Source organism: Peromyscus leucopus, chromosome 15 (assembly GCF_004664715.2).
Source record: "Peromyscus leucopus breed LL Stock chromosome 15, UCI_PerLeu_2.1, whole genome shotgun sequence".
NCBI classification, from domain to species: Eukaryota; Metazoa; Chordata; class Mammalia; order Rodentia; family Cricetidae; genus Peromyscus; species Peromyscus leucopus.
In genome coordinates this window covers 83000237-83023117 of record NC_051076.1, presented here as the reverse complement: position 1 = coordinate 83023117, position 22881 = coordinate 83000237, and the positions used below count along the sequence as shown (strand labels likewise).

At 41.0% G+C, this 22881-nt stretch overlaps 1 protein-coding gene across 1 annotated transcript in view; it reads right to left on the bottom strand.

Annotated features, from left to right (window-relative positions):
* Phlpp1 (PH domain and leucine rich repeat protein phosphatase 1) overlaps positions 1-22881 on the bottom strand; it is a 198795-nt gene that overhangs the window by 67888 nt on the left and 108026 nt on the right. The window contains exon 4 of the mRNA XM_028883381.2: positions 14911-15077. Coding sequence (XP_028739214.1) covers positions 14911-15077 — 167 coding nt within the window. The remainder of the gene's footprint in view (positions 1-14910; positions 15078-22881) is intronic.

Sequence of the window (22881 nt, the reverse complement as noted above, 5' to 3'; positions counted from 1 at the left end):
CATTTTGACTCAAGGTCAGAGAGTCAAAGTTAATGTTGCTCTCCAAAGGCTGCATAATAGGATGTTTTGGCCAAAGACAAGGTTATCAGGTGTCTTACACTTCAAAGTCAATTACAAGAAGGCGTGGCTACCAGGTGTTTAGAGAATTAAGAAAGGGTCTACACTTGTTTGTACTTTGTACTTTGATCTTGAAAGGGGCTCTTGCCTCTCTCCTTGCTGATGTATAAAAGTCCATTAGGAATAAACTCCAGGTGATTGGGTATTGACCCAGGGCGCTCCCAAAGCTATCCTGTCTCTGTCTTTTTCTTGGTATATGTCTATATTTCTTCCTATTATTTCTCAATTCCTCACTCCTCCATTCAAGAACCCTTCAACAGGTCAGGGCTGGACAGTCAGATGGATGGCAGTTCCTCATTTGCATCCCTTACTCTATTTACATCCTAATAGCACTGAAACTGAAAAGGAAATGTCCGAAGTCCATGTAAGGGTGTTGTCTATTGGTCCATGTCACTAAGTCCTTACCTGTTCCTTTCCACAGTTTCACAGACACAACTAAAAAGCCACAGAGAGAAAAAGCTGCCCTCAAAACTGCTGTTGAGGAAACAGCAACCATTACTTTTGTCCTTCCCCTTATGCGACTGTGTAGTGTGTGTGCTGTCTAGCTTTGTGTCAACTTGACACAAGTCATCAGAGAGGAGAGAGCCTCAACTGAGAAATGCCTCCCTAAGATTTGGCTATAGGCAAGCCTGTAGGACATTTTGTTAATTAGTCATGGATGGGGAAGGGACCAGCCAACAGAGCTAGTAGTCCTGGGTTCTGCTCCATGGAGAGCAAGCCAATAAATAAGCTACACTCCTCCATGGCCTTTGCATCAGCTGCTGTCTCCAGGTTCCTGTCGGGTTTGAGTTCCTGTCCTGACTTCCCTCAGTAATGAACAGTGATGTGGAAGTGTGAGCCAAATCAACTCTTTTCTCTCCAACTTGCTTTTAGTCATAGTATTTCATCACAGCAACAGTAACCTTCACTAAGACAATGACTATACTTAGTTTTAAAGAAGTTTTTTAAACTAAATTTTGAGGTATAATCTTTGTGACTACTCCCTTAAGCTAAAGGTATTTAAATCTACAAAAGAGAAGAGTAGTTAGTCAGCTTCTTAAACTGATTAGAAAAGTAAAACACACCAATTTTTGTACATAATGTTTCTACTGTTATTTATCAGCTGTAAGAGTTTGTAAAACAGGGCAACCAGAGCTGCAAGCTTATTTCATTCTGGCTTCCTAAGGACTCTTAGGAGCAAATATGTCCCACAGTAAATGAGGTAGAACCATTTTTATCCAAGGGCTGGAAGGGAAAAAAGCAAGTGTTCTAGAGCGTCCAAGTTGAGAGACCTGAATAAATACAAAAATAAAACAAATTCCTGCCAATCTTCATGAGCTTTTTCCTTCTGGGCTTATTTGTCATGGTTATAAAACATGCTTGATTTTCTAGTTTCTTAGAATTTATTCAATCTATCTACACTCAATAACATATTCAAAGTTCTTTTTGTACATTACACAAATGGCTATATGTATTTGTACATGTTTAGGAGATAAAACCAAATAGTATGATGATTATTTCAAACATGATATTAATTAGTCTTTGTTACATGTAAGTTTATATATTTTCGTCCAAGAATCAAGTACATTTACGATGGAAGTGGCTAGATTTTGTTTTGGTAAGGGCTTAGTGCTAGGGATTGAACCCAAGGACTCATGTCAGGTACAAGCTCTCAAGTGAGCGGTGCCGTTTGTCCTGGTAGTCCTATTTCAATCCTACCCATACGTACTCAGAGTGAGCATGGCAGTGATACTCAATGAGTCAGAGAAAAACCAGTACTACTCTCCATGTCTCCATCATTCTTATTACGATTATACTATTAGGGTAAAATCTGCATGTTAAACAAGTGCTAGACTAGTGAGCCATATCCCCAGTCCATTTTCTTTCATCATTGTCCAACATCACTGAGTGAAGTTGAAAACAACTCTATAGGTGAAAGGATTTCCATTTCAGAGCAGCAGCTCTTGTTTTAAGTTGTGGTTTCCCTAGTGTGGAACATACTTATAAACTGAAAATTTGGCTTCAATGTTAAGTCATGAAGGAACTATGTGAAAACTAGCCGTGAACTTAGCTGGGGGCTTAGTCCTCACTCTGCACCAGTTCTGAAAGGCCTTAAGGGCTCCGGTGGCCTCAGTGGAGAGCTGCCAGGCGGCCAAACTGAGAACACTCACTGACAGTGCTTCCACAAGAGGGCTGCTTTGATTTGATAACTAAAATATCCCATGCTCACTTTAGCACAGCAAACTATAGAAGCACATAAAGAACGAGTGAGGAGCTTATCCTACTCTTTCCAATTCCATCACCGCCTGGGAGTTTAGTTCACATCCACACCTGGTGTACTGACGATTTCAATTTTATTGCTGGGGCTGTGCTTTAGCCATAATTCTGAAATCTAAAAGATCCTGAAGGAAAAAAAAAATTGAAAGCTCTGGCATTGACTCAACTGGTACCAAAGATGACCTACTGACATGAATATTCATTTGTTCTCCAGAAAGCAAAAGGCCAGTCTGACTCCAAGCCCACCCTGTGGATGGTGTTGTATAAGCTATACTATGTGAGCTGTATTTTTATACAATCTGAAAAACCTCTAGATTCCAAAACACAAATGGGCTCTAATGTTTTGAAAGGGGACTGTGAATTTGTATTTCTAAAAGTATAACTGATGGAATAAAGACTGTGTATCACTTACATTTCAATACATGGTACAAACTCATTCTTCCTATCAGCCATTAGGAATTCCTCCACTCCTCCACTCCTATCCAGTGTTCAAGTCTCTCGCTTGTTTCTAATACGACAGAGCAGAGATGAGAGTCGATTTCATCTGTACTTCTCAGAGAAGCTCAGCTTTTTACAAAGGGGATTGATAGTCACAGAATGTCTCCCCAAGACACATCCATCATGTGCCCACTTTTTTACTGGGCTTTTAAAAAGTCTGAGGAGCTCTATGCGTATGGTCTGAATATAGTATGTTATAAACATCCCTCCTTGTAGTTTTCATGCGGTTAACCAGGGTGCCTCTTGCTGCACATTCATTTTTAATTCATTTTGGCTCAAATTTGTTATTCTTCCCTTTATGGAGTCTAGGGTTTTGTTGGGTTTTTTTTTTTTTTTTTTCATTAAGAAGGTTTTTGTACTTCATCCCAGAGTGATATAAGCCACTTAGAATTTCTTTTAATATTTACACACTTTCAATAATTTCCATTTTTATCTTAATTCTGTACCACATTTACTATTTCTTTATTACTAATGTTTAGTTTATATACTGAATTATGGCATTTTCATACACAGTGTATATTGCACTTTTCAATTTTTCCTGTCCCCTGCTGGCTCCCTTCCTCTCCCAATGGTCCCCTTTCTGCTCTCATGACATCTGTTGTAGACTGGTAGGAACAGTCTATTTTCTTTTTAGTAGCTAATTTATACACTGGGAGAGAATAAGAGAAACATGTCACGATGTGCGTATGGGAGAGGCTCATGCTCCTGGATGCAGCAGGGATTAAAAGGAGATACCTTCTCCCCTGTGGTCTTCTTTGGGCTGTCTGTGATTGGGGGACATGAAAAACCCTTGGCTCCCAAGGCCAGCCTCAGCATCACTAGGAACAGCTCCTCCTCAGAAGGCATGACTCATCTTCTGGCATGCACACCCCAAAGCTACTGCCCTGTGACTGAACTTTCATCTCTTCTCATTTTCTTGGCACGTGTCAGCCCTTTACAGCTTCTGACATGGATACACATGGATTTATATATGGCCTTCTGCCCCGAGAGCTGAGCAGTCCACCAGCCTCTCAGGCCAGGGAGCACCGCCTGCCTTCTGGGCTCAGATGCAAATATGGCGAACAACCAAGTTCTCAACATTTAAGTTAACATAAACAGAAACCACCCTCTCTGAATTCTCAACACCATAAACGACTCTTGGAGCCAGCAAAATAAACATGACACCTTTTCATATGACTAGAAAACAAAAATAAATATATGAATATTTCACTTGGCTTAAAAATTAAATCTACTGCTACAAAAGATTTGCTCAAAACCTAAGCAAAAGAATTGCAGCAGACATTAAAACCCAGAATAAGATACCACAGCTCAAGTAGGAGTGCATGCTCTGCACCTACAAGGCAGGCCAATCCCCAGACCAAGCAGCTTCCAAACATCAATTTTCTGAAGTAACGAAAGAAAGGAAAAGAACTCTTGATGTTAGCAATAATTACAATCGACATACTGCTGTAATGGCAAATTAAAGCATTCCCTAAATGACAAATTTATATTTTAATCCTTCTCTAATACTATTCAAATAAGAGAGCCCTTACTGACCAGACCCTACACTAGGTTAACCCTATGTACACAAGGTGAACAAGAGAGCTCAAAAGACAGCGACAATGGGTTCACAGGAGCAAGTGTCTAGGAGTCCAGTGAGTTGGTCATACAGAAAACCACTGCAGAGCTGGGAAAATGCTTGGAGGTTAAGGGGCTTGCTCTCCAAGCCTGGAGACTCAGTGTGATCCCTGGGGTCCATGTAAAGGTGGAAGGAAGGCAGGCACCCACTCCACAGTTTCCTCTGACATCTACATGTGACCCATAACACACACTTTCCTTAAGAATAATAAATTAAGCCGGGCGGTGGTGGCGCACGCCTTTAATCCCAGCACTCGGGAGGCAGAGCCAGGCGGATCTCTGTGAGTTCAAGGCCAGCCTGGGCTACCAAGTGAGTTCCAGGAAAGGCACAAAGCTACACAGAGAAACCCTGTCTCAAAAAAAAAAGAATAATAAATTAAATCAAAACAACTATAAAGTGTTTTTTTTTTTTTTCACAAGACAGTCATGTGAAAAAAGCAGTCAGTAGATTTTTAAATATGTCATCAGAGAATCAAGAAGTATGTTGCCATGTTATGCTTTAAAATCTCTTAGGAGTTTGCTTCTTTTCTTTATTTGTCCATGGCTACATTCTTTCTTTTTTTAATCAACAGATCTGCCCAACAGTAGATTTAATTGCCAACACTATTCAGAAGAGGTTCTCATCAACTACTACACAAGTGAGACAAGTAACAAGGTTAGAAGATTTCTGCACAAGACAGAAAACAGACCACCATTTCCTTTCTCAACACAGAGGTGAGTGTGCCTGGTTAAAAGCCCAGCTGACTCATGCAAGAATATGTAAGGAAAGCCAGAGACTGTCTACATCAAAGCATCCCATCCCCAAAGGAATGAGAGCATGAGCAAAAGCCCCAGAGCACATCTAAGTCACGGACATGTGCTGGGAAAGATGAGTGGTGGAAGCGCCACAGCACAGCCAGGCTAAGCACATCTCACAGGGAAAAAGAAAACTACAATGCCCCAAGGTCACCAAGGAGAGCCACCAAGTGCTTCTGGCACCAAAGCATCATTCACTGAATTCTCACTGCTGAATCTTGAGCACACAGAGAGAAAGGAGACATGGATGCTACTCCCCAGGAACTCCAGAATGTTTGAGGAAAGAGCTTCAGCCATGTGAAGTAGGAGAAGGTGGGAACTTACCGAAGGAGTATTGTGAATGTTCACAGAGGGGATCTCACTGAAGGGTACGACAGGCAGATGATGACCGAAGAGACAACATTTAAAGAGAACAGCATCATACAGACTCCTGGCTCCGTGACTGGAGGGTCTGACTGAAGCCTTAGATAACAGAAGCCGTTCCAATGACTCCAGTAAACACTGATTTAGAGAGCATAAACTACAGGCTATACTTGGGAAATACTAAGCAGACCAAATTCAAACAGAAAAGGAATACCTGTGGTGGTAAAGGCTGGTTAATGCCTAACCACAGAGCATCTCAGCAGAGAGACACCAGAAAAACTTCAAACTAAATGAAACAAAACATCCCAGGATGCAGGATTGTATTTATCACAAAAACAACACCTCCCCTTCCTGTCATCCCTCCCATGGTTGGGGTGGTTCAAATTCAGGGGATAACCAAACCTAGGCTTTCTCCAAGTTGTTTTGTTTACCTATTGTTCATTACAAAGTCTAAACCACCATCAGAAAGAGATGGGTGTGTTCTGACTTTTATGAAGGCAACTGCCAATAACCTGCTGGCACAATGCCATCATCCAAACCTCCCATTCCTATCTGAATGGCATATGGCAAACAACATCAAAATTACTCACTTAAGACAAAAACAAACTCTCTTGGGAATTTAGCTTACAAAACTTATACAAGTATTATATGAACATTGGGAATTAAATGTGTGTGTCTGTCATGAGAAGGGCAGACAAAGACACTTTCTGCTCTAGCAGTGTGCTTACATTAGCCACGAAAGACACATCTCATAAGGCATCAGTAATGATGCTAAGGATTTCCTCAATTCCAAAGTCACAAAGGCATTCATCACCTACTGCCATAAAGCAGAGTATCCAAGGGCCTGACGTGACACTCATCCTTATCCCTCAGGAGACACAGAGTGAGCAGCTACTTTTACTCCGAACAGCAAACACCTACAAATGCTATGTGTAGCAATGGACTCTTAAAATTAGGTTAAGGCTTGGAGAATACAGCAAAGTGATTAATTAAAAGAACAGAAAAATCGAGTTGGGCAGAGTAAAATAGCTGAATTACGATCTACCAGAGGCTTTGAAAGTCACTATACTGCCCACACATTTATCTGTAAGTGGGATAAAAGTTAAAGACCATCTTAGAAGACCCCAGAAAGTCAAAAGTTTGACGAAGTTAACAGAGCCTGGGTGACAGAAATTTTTTGTTTTCTTCTGAGTTACTTTTTAGAAAGTGCTGTCTGAGAAAAAGAGAAAACAGACCATGACTGCCAGAGCTGAGGAGGCAGAGAAAGCAGAAAGGAAGACGGAGTTCACACAACCCAGAGCCCTAGGCCATCTCAAGGCTTTCCTGTGATCCAGAGCTCAGGGCAGGAAAACGGGCAGCCTATGAAATGGAAAGTGTCCCACGAGGATCCAAATTCCATCTGCAAAGCCCAGCTGTGCAAGAACTTGCAGTGTGGGTAATATCGAACTGGAAAGGGGGCATTCCAAACATTCTATGGAGTTCCTTAATCATCTGGCAAGGTTCAACCCCAGTGCTGGGAATCTCCATTTCTCCAGCAGCACGTGGCACTGGCTGCCTTATTCCTTTACAAGGATGACCCCTCTCTTTAGTGATCACCTCCAACCTTTACAGCCTGCCCATGAGGCCAGACTGTCCTGAGTACTCACTTAAGTCTGGTAGGCAAGCAGCAGGACACCAGCACACCACTTCTGGTTCCAGTGTGCTAGGAACACTGTCACTACTGAAAGGACTTTCCAGAAACTACTGAGAAGACAATTTCTTAAACAAAGCCTGAAATGTTATGTGGTAAGGATAAATAATTTAATAACTTCCTACCACTAGAATGTTAAAAAGTTCCCCCAAACAGGAAATAGGGCAGGAAATAGGGTCATTTGTTTCCCATCCCATGGGCACCAAAAATGGAGAAACTGGAGACTTGTTGAAGAAAGGAACTTGAACTGAAGCAGAGTCAGCAGCTCCTCCTCGCTCCTCCACAGGGCTCGCTCTGTCATGTCACACACGCTTGCACATACAACTTCACTGCCTCCCACCACTCCCCACTCTCGCCTTTTCACATCCACTTGGAACGAAATCCATTTCTCCCTTCTAAGTTCCCCAAGTCTTTGCTCCACTCCATGGGAAGCAATTTTTACCTTGTTTTAGGTGATACCAGACTTATTTATACCACATCAATTCTAACATACATACATAAGGGTTACTAAAATTGATCTTTAGGTACCACTTTATATTGTGATCAACCAAAAGGAATCTTAAGGGACCAGTGTCCCCTTAAACAGTGCTATAATACATGAATTCCATTGCTCAAGGCATATTGGAAACCTTCTACTGTCCTTGGTGCTGGGAAACCAACAACTGAATCTCTGTATCTGTTTGCTCCTCCTCCGTTCATCCCTAGGCTAAATATGAAGGGGAATCAGGGAATAAAAAGAGCAGAGATACTTCATCCCTATGGTCAAGAAACTTACATAGATGTAAATTTAGAAAAGTTCTAATGCTCCCTGTAAGAGGTGCATGTAACAGGAGCGTAAGTGTAAAGAATGCCTACAAATCAAAGGAGGAAACAAGCACACAGAACTGGAAATAACTAGACTCTCCAAGATGTCTTTGGAAATATGCTTTGAAAGGCAAATGGGACAGAAGTCAGCCCTGGGCTTGGGAGATGGTGACGGCAATAGGGTGCACATTCCAATAGGGTGCACACTTTGGTAGGAGTAAAAGAGAATGTCAAGTATTTTAAAGACAGGTGGTGCGTTTTGCTTTGATTTGGGGGGTTTGTTTTTGTTTTTTGCTTTAGAAAAAAAACATTATCACACTGTCCATTTAAAACTTATTTTCTCTTTCTCCTATTACCAATCTTTGATTCAAGTCTGTGTGATGTTTCTTGAGTGGTCTCATTATACCTAGTTTTTGGTTTTTTTTTTTTTTTTTTTTTTCCATCAAACCTCCAACCAAAGAGAAATGGCAAATTACCAGTTTGCCTTTCTTCTACAGATTGCCACAAAAGCCTGTTACAAAGAACTAGAGTATGATCGGCACCGAGGTGAGTGACCGACGGCACAGAAGTGAGTGATCGGCACAGAGGTGAGTGACCGACGGCGGTCCGCACCGTCCCCTCACCTGCTCATTCACGGTCTACTTACTTAGTGGTCTACCTAACAATGGTAATCATTTCTGGGGTAACCTGATTTCTACCTTTTAGGAATTCAAACCTGGGCAAAGTGGATAAACAGAACAATCATTTCCTTATGAGAGAGAATTATACTATAAGTATCTAAGACAAAAATCAAATGTGTAAAAGTTAAGGTTATACTACTATTTCTATGCTTTTTTTTTTTAAACCAACTTTTATAAACTATTGCATAGAATTCTGTGAAGCTGTCAGGGAATAAATTACCACACTCGAACAACAGCAACAAACAACAATAACAACAAATCACTACTGAAAGAAATGTTGTGTAAATATCTAAAGGTACACTTGTTTTTTTGAGTGTGCATGTTCCAGTGTTACAGAAAAAACAAGTAATAATTCATATATGATTTAAGTCACTTATACAAATTTATAGTGATATTAAATGCTACAAAATAAACAAAATGACATGAATAAATTTAAATCTTTTGATAATAGCTGAATACTAATGGCTTCAAACAAGTTGTTACGGTCTGAGTGCACTTTCCACGCTGTGCTTTCCAAGGGCTGCAGGTACTTTGATAAAGAACTCAGTCTGCCATCCCATTAAGAAGGATGACAGAAGATACCAACCCTAAACCTGCCTCTGTGTCCTAAGGGTTGTTTTGAACTAAAGAAAAACAGTAGACAATAAAGATGCCCTCTGTTCCCCTCAATTCTCCTGAAAGCAAGAGCGATGACAGATGATGCTCATGAAGGATATCCTCCACAGACCAGGGAGGAGGAACCGTTCTTAGCTCTGAGATGGGAATCGAGGCTGAGGGATCTCTACAAACAGACCTGGTTAAAGTAATGGCTGTCTTTTCTGGGTCTTACTCTTACTCTTTCACAACTTTGCTGGCGAGGTTTGCTCTTCTCCAGGTCTTCACTCTCATGTGTATGTAACAATATGAATGCTTTTCTCTTGGTATTAGGTAGAGATCCTTGTAAGACACACAAAAAGTTCTGACTTCCTTTTACTCAAACTCTAGATCCTTCAATGACCCTACCCATGAAATTTCAACAAATGTCAAATTTAAAAATTATTAAAAACATAAAAAGCTGTGAGTTTGGTAAAATAGCTGAACATCAATATATCCGAGTACAAGTAAGCTCATATAATTAGCTACCACAGTAGAATGAAAATATAAGGAGTAAACTTAAGAGTCCTTGAATAAAAACCAGCAAAAAGTGTCCTCTTGATTGACTCTACAAAAATATTAATTAAAAATAATTATCTATTGCAAACAGCAACAGCTTATATTAAGACTCTTTGGTTCAGGCCGGGCGGTGGTGGCGCACGCCTTTAATCCCAGCACTCGGGAGGCAGAGCCAGGCGGATCTCTGTGAGTTCGAGGCCAGCCTGGGCTACCAAGTGAGCTCCAGGAAAGGCACAAAGCTACACAGAGAAACCCTGTCTCGAAAAACCAAAAAAAAAAAAAAAAGACTCTTTGGTTCATCTAAATGGAGATGGAGATGTAGTTGACTATGTGAAGTACTATCTACCAATAAAAAAGGAAGATGTAAATAACACAGGATAGTTATTAGTGGCTTAGAATCAGGAAAGAAAGTATTAAAACCATCAAAAATTACTGACACTTTCCTCCCTAAATGCTGAATATGAAGTTGAAAAGTTCAGGTGCTAATAAAGGAAAAATAAGCAGTGGTGGACCCGAGAGCAGTGTTTTCAGTGGGAGACCCGAGACAGTGTTTTCAGTGGGAGACCCGAGACAGTGTTTTCAGTGGGAGACCCCAGAACAGGGTATTCCCTCTGAAAGTGCTGACCTGTGTCACTTCCCAAACTTAAAATGCTGGTGCAAATACCAATTAAATGTTCTTTGAAAATTGATCATTTGTTTAAAGTGAGTCTTTATATTTAAAGGAAAATTTAAGATACACTCTACTTTAAAAAGAACTCATCTGTTTTACTGTACATAAAATTTCCTCCTAAAATACTGGTATCAGAATCTGTCTTAATACTAGCTTAAAATTTAATTCCTTAAAGTTTGGTTAAAATATAAAAATAAATTATTCTTTGTTACCTCTCAAACATGTTCCCAAGTGAAATATACACTAGACACTTATTATTATAAATTTCTTATATATACACAAATAAAAATTGGGAAACTGAATATATGGCATCTCAAAACAGCATTAAAATGTACATTACTGAGTGGGTGTGCAGAAGACTCACGGGTGCCCTAGGTGCAGAGAATGAGTGGTGGTTAACTACTCAGTCTAAGCAGGACTGTAGACTGTGAACGACAGTCTGGGCATGTCACAGCCACTGCAATCATGACCCCAACTCAAGTGGCCTCTATGGGCTTCACAAGATGATCTGTCAAAGAGGGACTCGGGGTCCACTCTTCCCTGCAAACCATTGGCTACTGGTGGATTCTGCAAGAGGAGCAATTCTTCTCTTCAGGTGTGTACCCACAAGTGAGCCCACCAGGTTCCCATGGACAGTTCCAAATCTACAGACACAAGATACCCCTGATTAAATTCAATAACTCACAAACAGAACAAAAAGACATTGATGTAAGAAAGGAAGTTGTAGGGAGACATGAATGTATGAAAAGGAGCTGTAGAGAAGTGAGTGTTAACAGTAGTAGAAGACGGAGTGTGTAATATATAGTGTATATATATATATGCATTATTATTTATTACTTTGAAAAAATTTGAATAATGGCTGTCCCATGAGTACTGCACAGTAGGATGTTTAAGGAGGATTTAGTGTGAAGCCTCGTTTGTTTGTTTTCTCAAGGGCAACATAATGGCAGCCCAGCATCTCTGACCTCACAGACCAAGCCTCTTAGTCACACCTGCTAAGTCTTAAAGCAACAGAGAACAAAACAGCATTTTTATAGTGTAAAATATGATAATCTTACACCATAAATCAGGTCATTTGAGTTGGCCAGTCTGGACTGCTGAGAGAAATACTATGCTTTGCTTTTTACAAAGGGTAATATATGCACTCACTGTATGACCCATTTATATCAAGTATATAAACAAGTAAGACTGATTCAGTGTTAGAGGCCAGGACAGAGATCATCATTATTAACAAGGGGGCAGAGAGAGGGTTGCTGTGTGCTGATAACAATCTATTTCTCAATATGAGCAGTAGTTAGTTACATGGATGTGTGTATCTGGTAGGAACCCACCAGGATGCACACGCCTGTCTAGGCCTGTCCTGTATTTTGTTACACATCTATTAAAAAAAAGGGGGGTCAAAAGATTATATAACAAGACATTAAATACCAGATTCTCTCCCCAATTCCAGCTAGGGAGTTTATTGCTGAAGAAAGTAAACCAGAGAATTACCAGTTCAAAGATATCAGGCACAGCAAAACACATTGTTTTGCAAACAAGAGGACAAGACAAAACCCCACATGTTTAACTTTGAGATTCTGGTTCTCTTCCCCACTCAGCTCTCTCGATCTTGGCATGCATTACTCAGACAGAAGCCAAGGATTCCTCTCAGGTAACACTGACACGCCCTGGGGAAAAGACACGCTCACTGTCTTTGCTATGTAACAGGCAAGAGGGGCAAACCCCACACTGACTCCACAAGGGGAGTAGCCTCCAGTAATGGGTGTTAGGAAGAATGCTAAGTTCTGTCAGGAAGCCTACATGAGCTAGAGAAGAAGAAAAGAATACAAATGAAAAAGAGAGGCGACTAGTAAGCCAGCACCAGACATCCAGTCACAGAACTCCAGTTCCTTAGCGGAGAACAGCAGTTCCATGATAACGTGACAACAGTGAATGCCCACTGGATCAAAACGAGACCAATATATCAAGAGAATGGGGAAAGAGCAGTGCATGCAACACGAGGTAGGGAGGGTGTGAAACAACAGAAGAACCCAGGCCTTACCTTCTCAAGGCAGTAAACCAGCACAGCATGTCCAGCATGGAAGTATGTGCACAGTATTTAGGGAGATTAGAGAAAACAATAGATCCAAATGGCCCAAAAATGGCTCGCTCAAAAGTAGGACTTAGGTGGAGGAGTGTACTAGAAATTTAGGGAACTATTTGTTATAAACCTTGCTTAGTAGAATTTTTAAATTCTACATATAGCATTATTTTAATGAGGAATAAGTCTACACTTTTTAGAGCACAAAAATGGTTTTATACATTTCATTTTGTTTATACAAGAAGCAGGCTAACTACAGTGGGAAACAACAGCAACTCCTGATTCTGCACAGAATTCCAGCCCCACGTGCAGCCTACAGGGTGGGTACAGGGCAGTGAGGGAAGTGTGTGCTCAGAAAGCTGGAGAGAGGAGTGAAGGGGAGAGTTAAAACAAAAACAAACCAGAGCTCAGGAGTCCCAGGATTGGGAGGGGTGGCAACCAGGTGTCTCTGAAAGAAGAGGCAAGGTGGGACCTGGATCCCACTGAACTGAGAGCCATCTGGATAACCACTCAGTTCACAGATGTTGTCTCTTTAATGAATGTTCTTGTAAATAACAAGAAACCCATATTATGTAGGCTTTAATGCTGGATTACTATGGAACACTTAAGTAAAAGAAGAGGGAAAATAATGTCATCCAGGTACTTACAATTCCATTTGTCAAATGTTAACATTTTTTTTTTTTTGGCCATATTTACCTCTATATTTTCTTCTTCTTCTTTTTTTTTTGGTTTTTCGAGACAGGGTTTCTCTGTGTAGCTTTGTGTCTTTCCTGGAACTCACTTGGTAGCCCAGGTTGGCCTCGAACTCACAGAGATCTGCCTGGCTCTGCCTCCCAAGTGCTGGGATTAAAGGCATGCGTCACCACCGCCCGGCTTATTTTTTCTTCTTAAAGAAGTCATCATTATATATAAGTCTAAAAATTCCTTCAACTCATTCTCTAATCCCAGCACCTAACTTCCCCCTCGGATCATTACTAACCTGAATTTGCTTTGATATCCATCCCATAGACCGCATCCCTCAAACGGGCTTAGTTAAGATGAATTCTAATGCCCCTTTCTATCCTAAGACAAATTTAGGTATGGTATCAAAGAATATTCACAGCTTTTTGAAAGAACAATGAAAACACTCTCCTAGGGGTTGGGGGAAGTATGATGAGACACAGAGGAGGGAAATTAGAACAAAGCACCGTGACACAATGCATGGGAGGGCCCAGTGAAGCCTGTCTATGTGCTAACTTTAAAACATTAATTCTTAAAAAAAATACCACCTTATTTTCAATTACATGTACTAATTTTACAATAAAATTGCTTGGATTTTTCTTTCTGGGTATTAGAAACTATAACTATATAACCACAATGAATGATTAGCATAGCTTTCTCTCTAACCATATCAGTCACTTAAGATATGAACCCACATGCCGGGCGTTGGTGGCGCACGCCTTTAATCCCAGCACTCGGGAGGCAGAGCCAGGCGGATCTCTGTGAGTTCGAGGCCAGCCTGGGCTACCAAGTGAGCTCCAGGAAAGGCGCAAAACTACACAGAGAAACCCTGTCTCGAAAAAACAAAAAAAAAAAAAAAAGATATGAACCCACTGCTCCTTCAACACAGCTCCAACATCTTCCGGTACAGTCTCTACACGCGCACTAACCAAGGACTTCATTTCCCACAGAATCAAGATTAGTCATTACTCCAAAAGGGGATAGAAAGGAATATGGCAAACTCCCAGATCTGCTTTAGAGATCCGTCTAGTCATAATGGGGTAGATTCTCCTGCTGACACAACTCAGATCCAACATACTGATATCCAAGTGTCACAGTGTCCTGGATTTAAACCCTGGTTCTTAAATGGATTCTTAACAGACTCTTCAATTTAGAAGAAGCACACTAAATACCATTAACTTTTCACAGTCTATTTACAGATATTCCAGGGAATGAAGCTTGTTTAAAAAGAACTGCTCTTATGTAAATCTACCCAGTGAATAACTACAATTCATAATTTTAAAGGCAGGAAAACTTAGGGAACATTTCAGAGTGATAACTGATACTGTCCTCAACTATAAAACAAAGTCATGTTCTCTTGCCTTCTGAGGGGAAAAATATACCTGTCAGAATAGTGAAGAGACATCCCAGCTAGGCTGGTTCCCCCAGCCCTTCCAAAGGTACCCAGCACTTCTGCAGGCTCGCTCACCTTTGCAGTTCACCAAGTCCTCTGGCAGCTGAGAGGGTGGGGTTTTGCCTTAGGAAGTTTTGTTTTAAATTGAGATGAGTAAGGTCTTGGCTGTAGAAGAGATTGGCAGGCAGATGTTCAAGGCTACAACACGAGAGGTCTACTGAGCTTATGCGTTGGGATGCAACCTAGAGAGAAAAATAATAAATTTAATTCATTTTTCCTGTGGCTACTGTCTATAGACAGAATTCAGAAGTTCCCTTTTGGGAACCCAGGAACACCATGAAAGCAGCACTTCTTGTCCAAACACAAACAGATGAAGTAAATGTACAGGTAGCACAGACTAGAGACTGCTCCTGCAAACAAACAAGCAAACAAGCACACACTGGAACATGCTTACACAGGAGTGGCCCCCAAGAGCACAGCAGGTGTAGTAATGTCACCAGTCTGTTGTTGGCACAAGTGGTTTGTTTTATTCCTGAAGATACCAAGTAATAGGATTCTGAACAAACTAACACAGGAGTTTGGAGGAAATATACATCAGGGGTTAGACAGGGAGAGAGATGCTGTGTGTACTGATTTAAAAGTGAGCAGATCAAGAAAAGCAGCATCAATGGCTTTGTCCTCATTGCAATATCCTTTTGTGCCACTTAATCAGATCCCATTACTTGCTTGCCACAAATGCCTGCAGTTGTTACTCCACAAAGTTCAGTAACACAATTATAAATGCGTTGTGCTTTGCCTCATGTATATGCTTTGCACAAAACAAATATTTTTATCTAAAATAATTATATCTAAAGGATTACCTAGATCTTCAATGCCTTCCTGGTTAAATGACTCCTACCAAGGTCAGAATCCCAGGGCTACAAACCAACATTCATGACAGAAATAGAACATGGACTGGGTAAGCTGGATTTCTCAAGTCTTCTCCTCAATACTCCAGGAAGTACAATGTCAATTTATAATAGAAGCATACAGATTCAACCCACTTTAGCTCTATCTGGTGGCAGATACTGTAATGACATAGTTCTAAGTCATGGCCTAACTCAGCCTCTGTCTTCATCATAGCGTTGCAAAAAAAACTTTACTCTTTATGTGTGATCAACTTGATGTACTTTTGTGTTACCAAATCCAGGTTTCTTCTTTCCCAACTCAGAAGAAGCCGAACACAGTCTTGGGAATGTGGCTCTGGGCCCAAAGTGTACAGATTCCTTTCCAAGTGATACCACCTAGATGTTGAGCTAAGAGGAACAGACAAATCATTGATATATCTGAGCCTCAGTTTTCATGTCTGTGTAGCAGGTCTAAGCATGGCATGTTTTCTACCTTCATTCCCCACAAAAAGTATTAATAAACACTGCCATTATTTTTATTGCTATTGTTACAAAGTAGAATTACTCATATTTTATATTCACTGATACCCAAATTTCCCTGAAACTAAAAAGCTATTCAGAAGTAAATATGCATGAACTACTCCGCTACAATCATATCTGAAATTAAAGACAGATTATAGTGCTGGTATACCAAGGCTCAGATAGACAGACCCATCACAAATGATCTTCGGAAGTCTGAGTTGACATCTCAGCAATTTCAGCTTTCCTTGAATTTACACCATTAAAAAAGAAAATTCCAAAGAGAGTCAAGTTCTTGATGTAAACCAAGACTTAGGTGGGGGAGGGGAAAACAGACTAAAGTGTAAAAAGCCGTGCAAAAGCACAGGAGCCACAAAGGATTCCGACTCGTGAGGATCAAATGAGAAGCTGTGAGTAGGGAGTGGGGCTGACGTTCTGAGTCAGTAGAACCTTCCATTCAAAAACAAGTGTAAATCAGATAGGGTATATCCTGAGGTCCAACAATCAAACAAGACATTCTCAGCCCTGAACATGTAGAAATGAAACAGAAAGGCAATTAAAGATAATCATTACAATAATAGAATGTACAAAAGCTCAGAACATAGTCTGAGGGTCAGGAAAGCCTTCCTAGAGGATGTGATACTTAAATCCAAATTGAAACTCAAGTGGAAATGTGTGGTTTTGATATTGTGCTTTCCACTTTTATTTCTTTTTCTCCCTGTAATAATCAACACATAAACTTTGATAAAAAATAAATAAATAAAACAAAAACAAAACAAAACAAAAAACGAATTGCCAAGTACCCCGATCCTCCGGGTACGAAGGAGATAAGCAGTGCAGGTCAGAGCAGTAGCTGTGTTCTAACTGCTGAACAACAGATTGATCTAGTAGCTGCTGACTTGGCGGATCAGAGGCCAAGGCAGAGAGCGGTTCTGCCTCAAGGAACAACAGCAAAATCTCAATTGGATTGGAAAATTAAAAAAGCAAACAATACTATTCTACATATAATACTAGTCCTGAAAACATTTTTAATATACATACATATAGCTCCACACATTACATTTGCATAATGGCCCATCTAATAATGACTGATCACATACCCAACCAGTAATGGTGGCTGTTCACAGGAAAGGGAAGTGGAAGAGAGGATTTTAAGTTGACCTCAACTGTTGACTTCCTTGTAAGAGGGACAACAGAAGATACAAGGCACCTATCAATATGTTAACAACTGGGAAGGCCAGTACATGGAAAGCAGATGGATACACAGACAGACAGACAGACAGACAGACAGACAGACAGAAGCAAACCCAGGGCTTCACACATGTTAAGTAAGGACTCTACACCTGAGCTGTGACAGCAGCCAAGATGACAACACCTCGCCTTGTGTACTCTTCCCCGTGTGTCTGAGAACACATGCATTTAATTTGAAGAAGAAAAACAAAAATAAAATATAATTTTAAAGAATGGTAGAAGTGAGAAAAAGAGCAGCCTCTGGCTTCCTTCTACTTAGTGTTACTATGTCATGTGGGCACGCATTCTTCCTGTGGTGACTTAAACCCATAAATAACCCTTTGCAATGGGCAAATGCTGGGCCTCCAAAATACATATCTCTATTCAGAAACAGTAGATATAGCCTTATGTGCCCCAAAAATGTGAATAAGGATCTTTGCCCTGCTTTACCCAAATGGGCCCTAAATACAAACACACACACACACTCTGAGAGTTGTGGATGGGGCTCTGAGATACATAAGCAATGTCACATGACCATGGAAGTAACTACAGTGAGGTGGCTAAAAGATACAGAACACAGAGTCAGTAAATGCTAGAAAAGGCAAGGAATAGTTTTCTCCCTGAAGCCTTTGGAGTAAGCAAGGGCTTATGACACCTTGAGTTTGAACTTCTGACCCCGAGAACTGTGAGACAACACTTCTCTGTTGTTCTCTGCCACCTGAGCTTTGTTAATTTTGCAATGGCCAAAAGAAATTAACACAATCCTTTAGTTTTTCCAAAATAATTTTCATTCACTTGTTTTTACTGAATACTTGTGCTACTTGATATAATTTAAGCAAGCAAAATGAAGATTCCTGACCTTCACTGAATTTACCTTACAAATAAGTATGATAAAAATTGATAGTCAGGCCTGGTAGTGAAGGCCCATAGTTGCAGGAAGATCAGTAGCCATAGACCTGTCTAGGATACAGATCCAGTTCAAGGATACCTTGAGCAAGTTAGCAATGTCTTATCTTAAAAACCAAAAAGAAAAAAGGAGGGGCCTTGGTGGTGAGTCCACACCCAGCATGCAGAAAGCCCTATGTTGGATCCTCAGCACCACTGACCAGGGTAACAAGCCTTCCTGCAAAGGGCGTGCAAACAGTAGGAAGGCAATGGGAAGAAGCCAAAAGCCAAGAGTGTTTCTCAGCACACGCTAACACAGGGAGAGTTAATGACTGAGTTCAGACCACAAAGAGGTGAGGCCACGGGCAGATCTTATGGAGTACTTTAGACCACTGTAAGAACTCTGGCTTTTAGTGCAAGCAAAACAGAAAACTTCAAACAGTTCTGAGAAGTGTGACATGATCACCAACAAACCTATGTAGCTTCCTGGGTTCCTATGTCTCTAGACTGTATGCTTATAAAGGCAAGGCCTGCTTTATCTCCTTCACTGAAGTGAGCACTGAGCATGCTCTCTGACCTCAGGATGCCATGTGGAAAGGAGGGTCAATGGCCACCTCACAATTCCTTCCACTACCTTCACCAGTTTACCTGTAGCCTATCTAGTACACTCTTCCCTTGAAGCTTTGAAAGAAACACGTTCTGTTTTAACAGAAGCCTAACACTGCTCCCTTTGGACAAGAAGAAAAAGATTAAACGTCAAGTTGTCCTTGCTCCGTTCCTCATTTTGAACTACAAGCTGTTCCTGCTGGAAGCAGGAGGAAGTAGGTACATTAACAGGATAAAAATCAGACAGCGTGGTCTCATGGGAACCACAGTGGAAACAGGAACATCTACAGTGAGAATGTAAGAATGTGAATCCAATGTGTAACAGCCATGGGGCAGTGAGCAGCCAATGAGACCACAAAGGCTACCATAAGCTTCTCCTTTGACCAGACCTACATCCTAGAACCAAAACAAAAGAAGTCAGTACATCCACCCAGACCAATCAAGGTACATCTCATCCAAGAGAAAAGCACTCTTTCTAGAAGGCCTGCCTGATACCCAAACAAGAAAAGCTGGACATCCAAAGAAGCTGTGGTCTACCCACAAAGCCGCTACTAAACTCAGATCCTTCCCCAAGTCTAAACACACACACACACACACACACACACACAAATTATTAATAAGAAAGCCACCTGGGTACACTTCAGAGCATCCTCTCTCAGTAGTTGTAATTTATTGTTACAGAAAGGAAGTGTTGTCCTTATGACAGTTATTCCTGTGAGAGCTCAAGATATAATATTGAGTTTAATCTTCAACAAAATATAGTGAAGACTCAACCCCTATCTTAAAGTTCAAGGTTAAGCTGGGTCAAACTGAGCTCCACGCCACAGCTATACTGGCCCAGGGTGTAAACTGGAGCCTGCACTATTAACCTTATCCACCATGTCAGGGCAAGGACCACTGTTCAGAAATTACCAGGAAACCAGGGAGGAAGGAGGAACATTTCTCTAACTGCCAAGAAAATGGTAGCATGACTAGAACACAGAAAAGCAGTCCCTAGAAGGAACTTAAGCTTAGGTGTAAAGAAGAATCAGGAGGCTGTGCAGGCTCCTCCAGAGAAGCAGAAGAGACCATCTGTGGAGAAAACAGACCCCACAGAAAGGGAGAAGTCCAATGAAACCATCATTTCATTCCCTGACATCACAGCTCTGCTCACTCCAATGCCAAACCACTTGTTCAACTGATCGATAGTGATTCCCTAGTGAATAATCGAGTAACCTGGAATCAAACCTGAGAAAGAATGCAGAAAAAGTATTTAAAAAGTTATAAAAAATATGGAAAGTGAAAGAAACTAGCCTATGTGGAAAATGCCTAAAATCCTCCTTATGAAGGGGACTTCTCAAGGATCTCACAACTAAAATGTAAACCTCCCACTGACAGAAGCTACGGTACATGTATTACACCAGCAGGCTACAAGCCACAACACTAGGTAGGGCTCAAGACCAATGTGTGCAAGTGACCCAACTGTTTTATAGTGATGTGGCTTTGCACAGTCACTTCCTGTATCTATCCATCAGCTACCTCATCACTGCCGTGGACCACCCAATGCATACCTGACCAACGCCCTTCTCATTTGTAAAGCTATAGAAAGACTCAGTAGGACTGACAACTAGCCCGAGTCCATAACCCATTTCTTCAGGTAGTTAGACAAATAATGTGTCTCAGAAAATTCAATATGTGAATAGATCCAAATTTTAAATCAATTCAAGATAACAACAGTTTAGGAGATTACTTCTAATCTACATTGATCAAAAAAAAAAAAAAATTAAGACCAGGACTGAGAGATGGCTCAGTGGTTAAGATTTTTTGCTATTCCTGCAGGGGACCCAAGTTCAATTCCTGCACCCATATATGACAACTCACAGCTACCTGTAACTCTGTCTCCAGAGAATACTATACATCTGGTCTCTACATTACCACAGACACAGACATAAACACACACACACACACACACACACACACACACACGCACACACACACGAAAGGGAGGGAGGGCGGGAGGGGGAGGGGAGGAGGGAGGGAGGCAGGCAGGCAGGCAGGCAGGCAGGCTGATTAGGGTCAGAATGAACAAACCCTACAATATATATTAATATAAATATGAATTCTAACCACTTATTTGGATTGTCATCTTTTCCAAATGTCTTGTAAACATATCTGATAGGAAAAGTGTATTTAGTCCTCCAAATGTTTCACCTAACCATTATGGGGCTAAAAAAGTAAGAATCAGGCCGGGCGGTGGTGGCGCACGCCTTTAATCCCAGCACTCGGGAGGCAGAGCCAGGTGGATCTCTGTGAGTTCGAGGCCAGCCTGGGCTACCAAGTGAGTCCCAGGAAAGGCACAAAGCTACACAGAGAAACCCTGTCTCGAAAAACCATAAAAAAAAGTAAGAATCATAAAATTTTGCTTTACTCAATAGACATCCAAATATTCTCTAACATGCTGCTCTGCTTGACACACTCTTAAATTGTGTCGTTCCCTACTCTTAGGACTCTCAGTCCAAGAAATCTTTCTGCTGAGTCTAGCTGAGTTAATTTCTAACCCAGAATACCTGTCCTAGCCTTAACCTGTATCTGCTATGCTTTCCAACTATCATCACCTTCCTGTAATAGGATTGTTAACTCTCATCATGCTGACAGCTGTTCGGTGGATAATCATCTTCCTCAGGCAAGGAAAGGTCACGGCAACATTCATGTGATGTTTGGTACCCTCTGTAGTTTAGGGAAGTCACATCTCGCCTTTTTATGTGCATAGTATGCTCAAATTTAAGCAGAATGACTGAAAGCTTTGGCCAAAGCAGCTGAAAGAGCACAAAGAATTCTACCTATAAACTAAGATTGCTGTAAACTGGCATGAGTCATTAACTGCTCTGGCCTTAGTAGTTTAGGACGCTATGGCCCTAGCTAAAAGGACTGTCTCAGGGACATTCACTAGATTTTGGTAATGATTCTTAACTTTAACTGATCTACTCCCACCCACCAATGCTTTGGGAAGGTACAAACCATAACCTGGAGGTCTGTATAGACGGGCAGTGATGAGGAAGTCATGTGGTTGGGTTTAGAGCCAATGAGAAGGCACAACAGAAAGGCAATAAAAAGACAGGACACAGGAAGAAGATCTCTCTCAGGGGAAGGACGGCAGTGAGTGGTAAGACAAGGTGGTCTTAGTTCTTGGCTACTGCTCTGATCTGGGCTTTTAACTCTGCATTTGGCTCTGTTTTTTATTTAATAAGACTGTTTAGAATTACATCTACAGTTGGGGGAGGTGTGAATCAATAAGTCTACAAGGTCATTTTTTTTTAAATCTTATATTCTATGTCTGTGAATTTAGCACTATTTGATATGGCTAGTATTCAAAGTCCAAAAATATTTGCTAAGAAACTCTCAAATATGAGAACAATTACTTTGAAGAATTACAATTAATATTGTCTTCTTGGCAACTACCTTACAAGGAACCTCACCAATACTAAAATAACATGCTGTGACTTTAAAATGTAGCTTTAAATTGTCTCCTTGAGACTTAGAATGTATTTTTATAAAACATAATACTATATAGGCAGAATCTCCATAGTTTTGAAGTATTATTATATACAACCTCTAATCATGCTAGGGGGTCTCCAGTTACAGAGGTCCTCGCACTCACTGGGAGCTGGAGTACAGCTCCTGAACACAGAGAGGGAAAGATGTGCTTGCTCTTTCTTCCCCCGAGCTTTCCCACCTCTCCTTTAGGCAGGGGTAGCAAATGGCTGATTCTGGGAAGCCATGGCATGAAGCTATGAAAGTGAAGTCTGGATTGTGTTAGAGACCCCAAAATGTTGGAGACCCCAGAGCTGTGGGAAATCTGCCACAAAGAGCCACATACACACAAGGGAACTTGTCCAAGAGAGAGAAGTATGGTGCAGACAGCAAAGATGGAAGTGTGGGG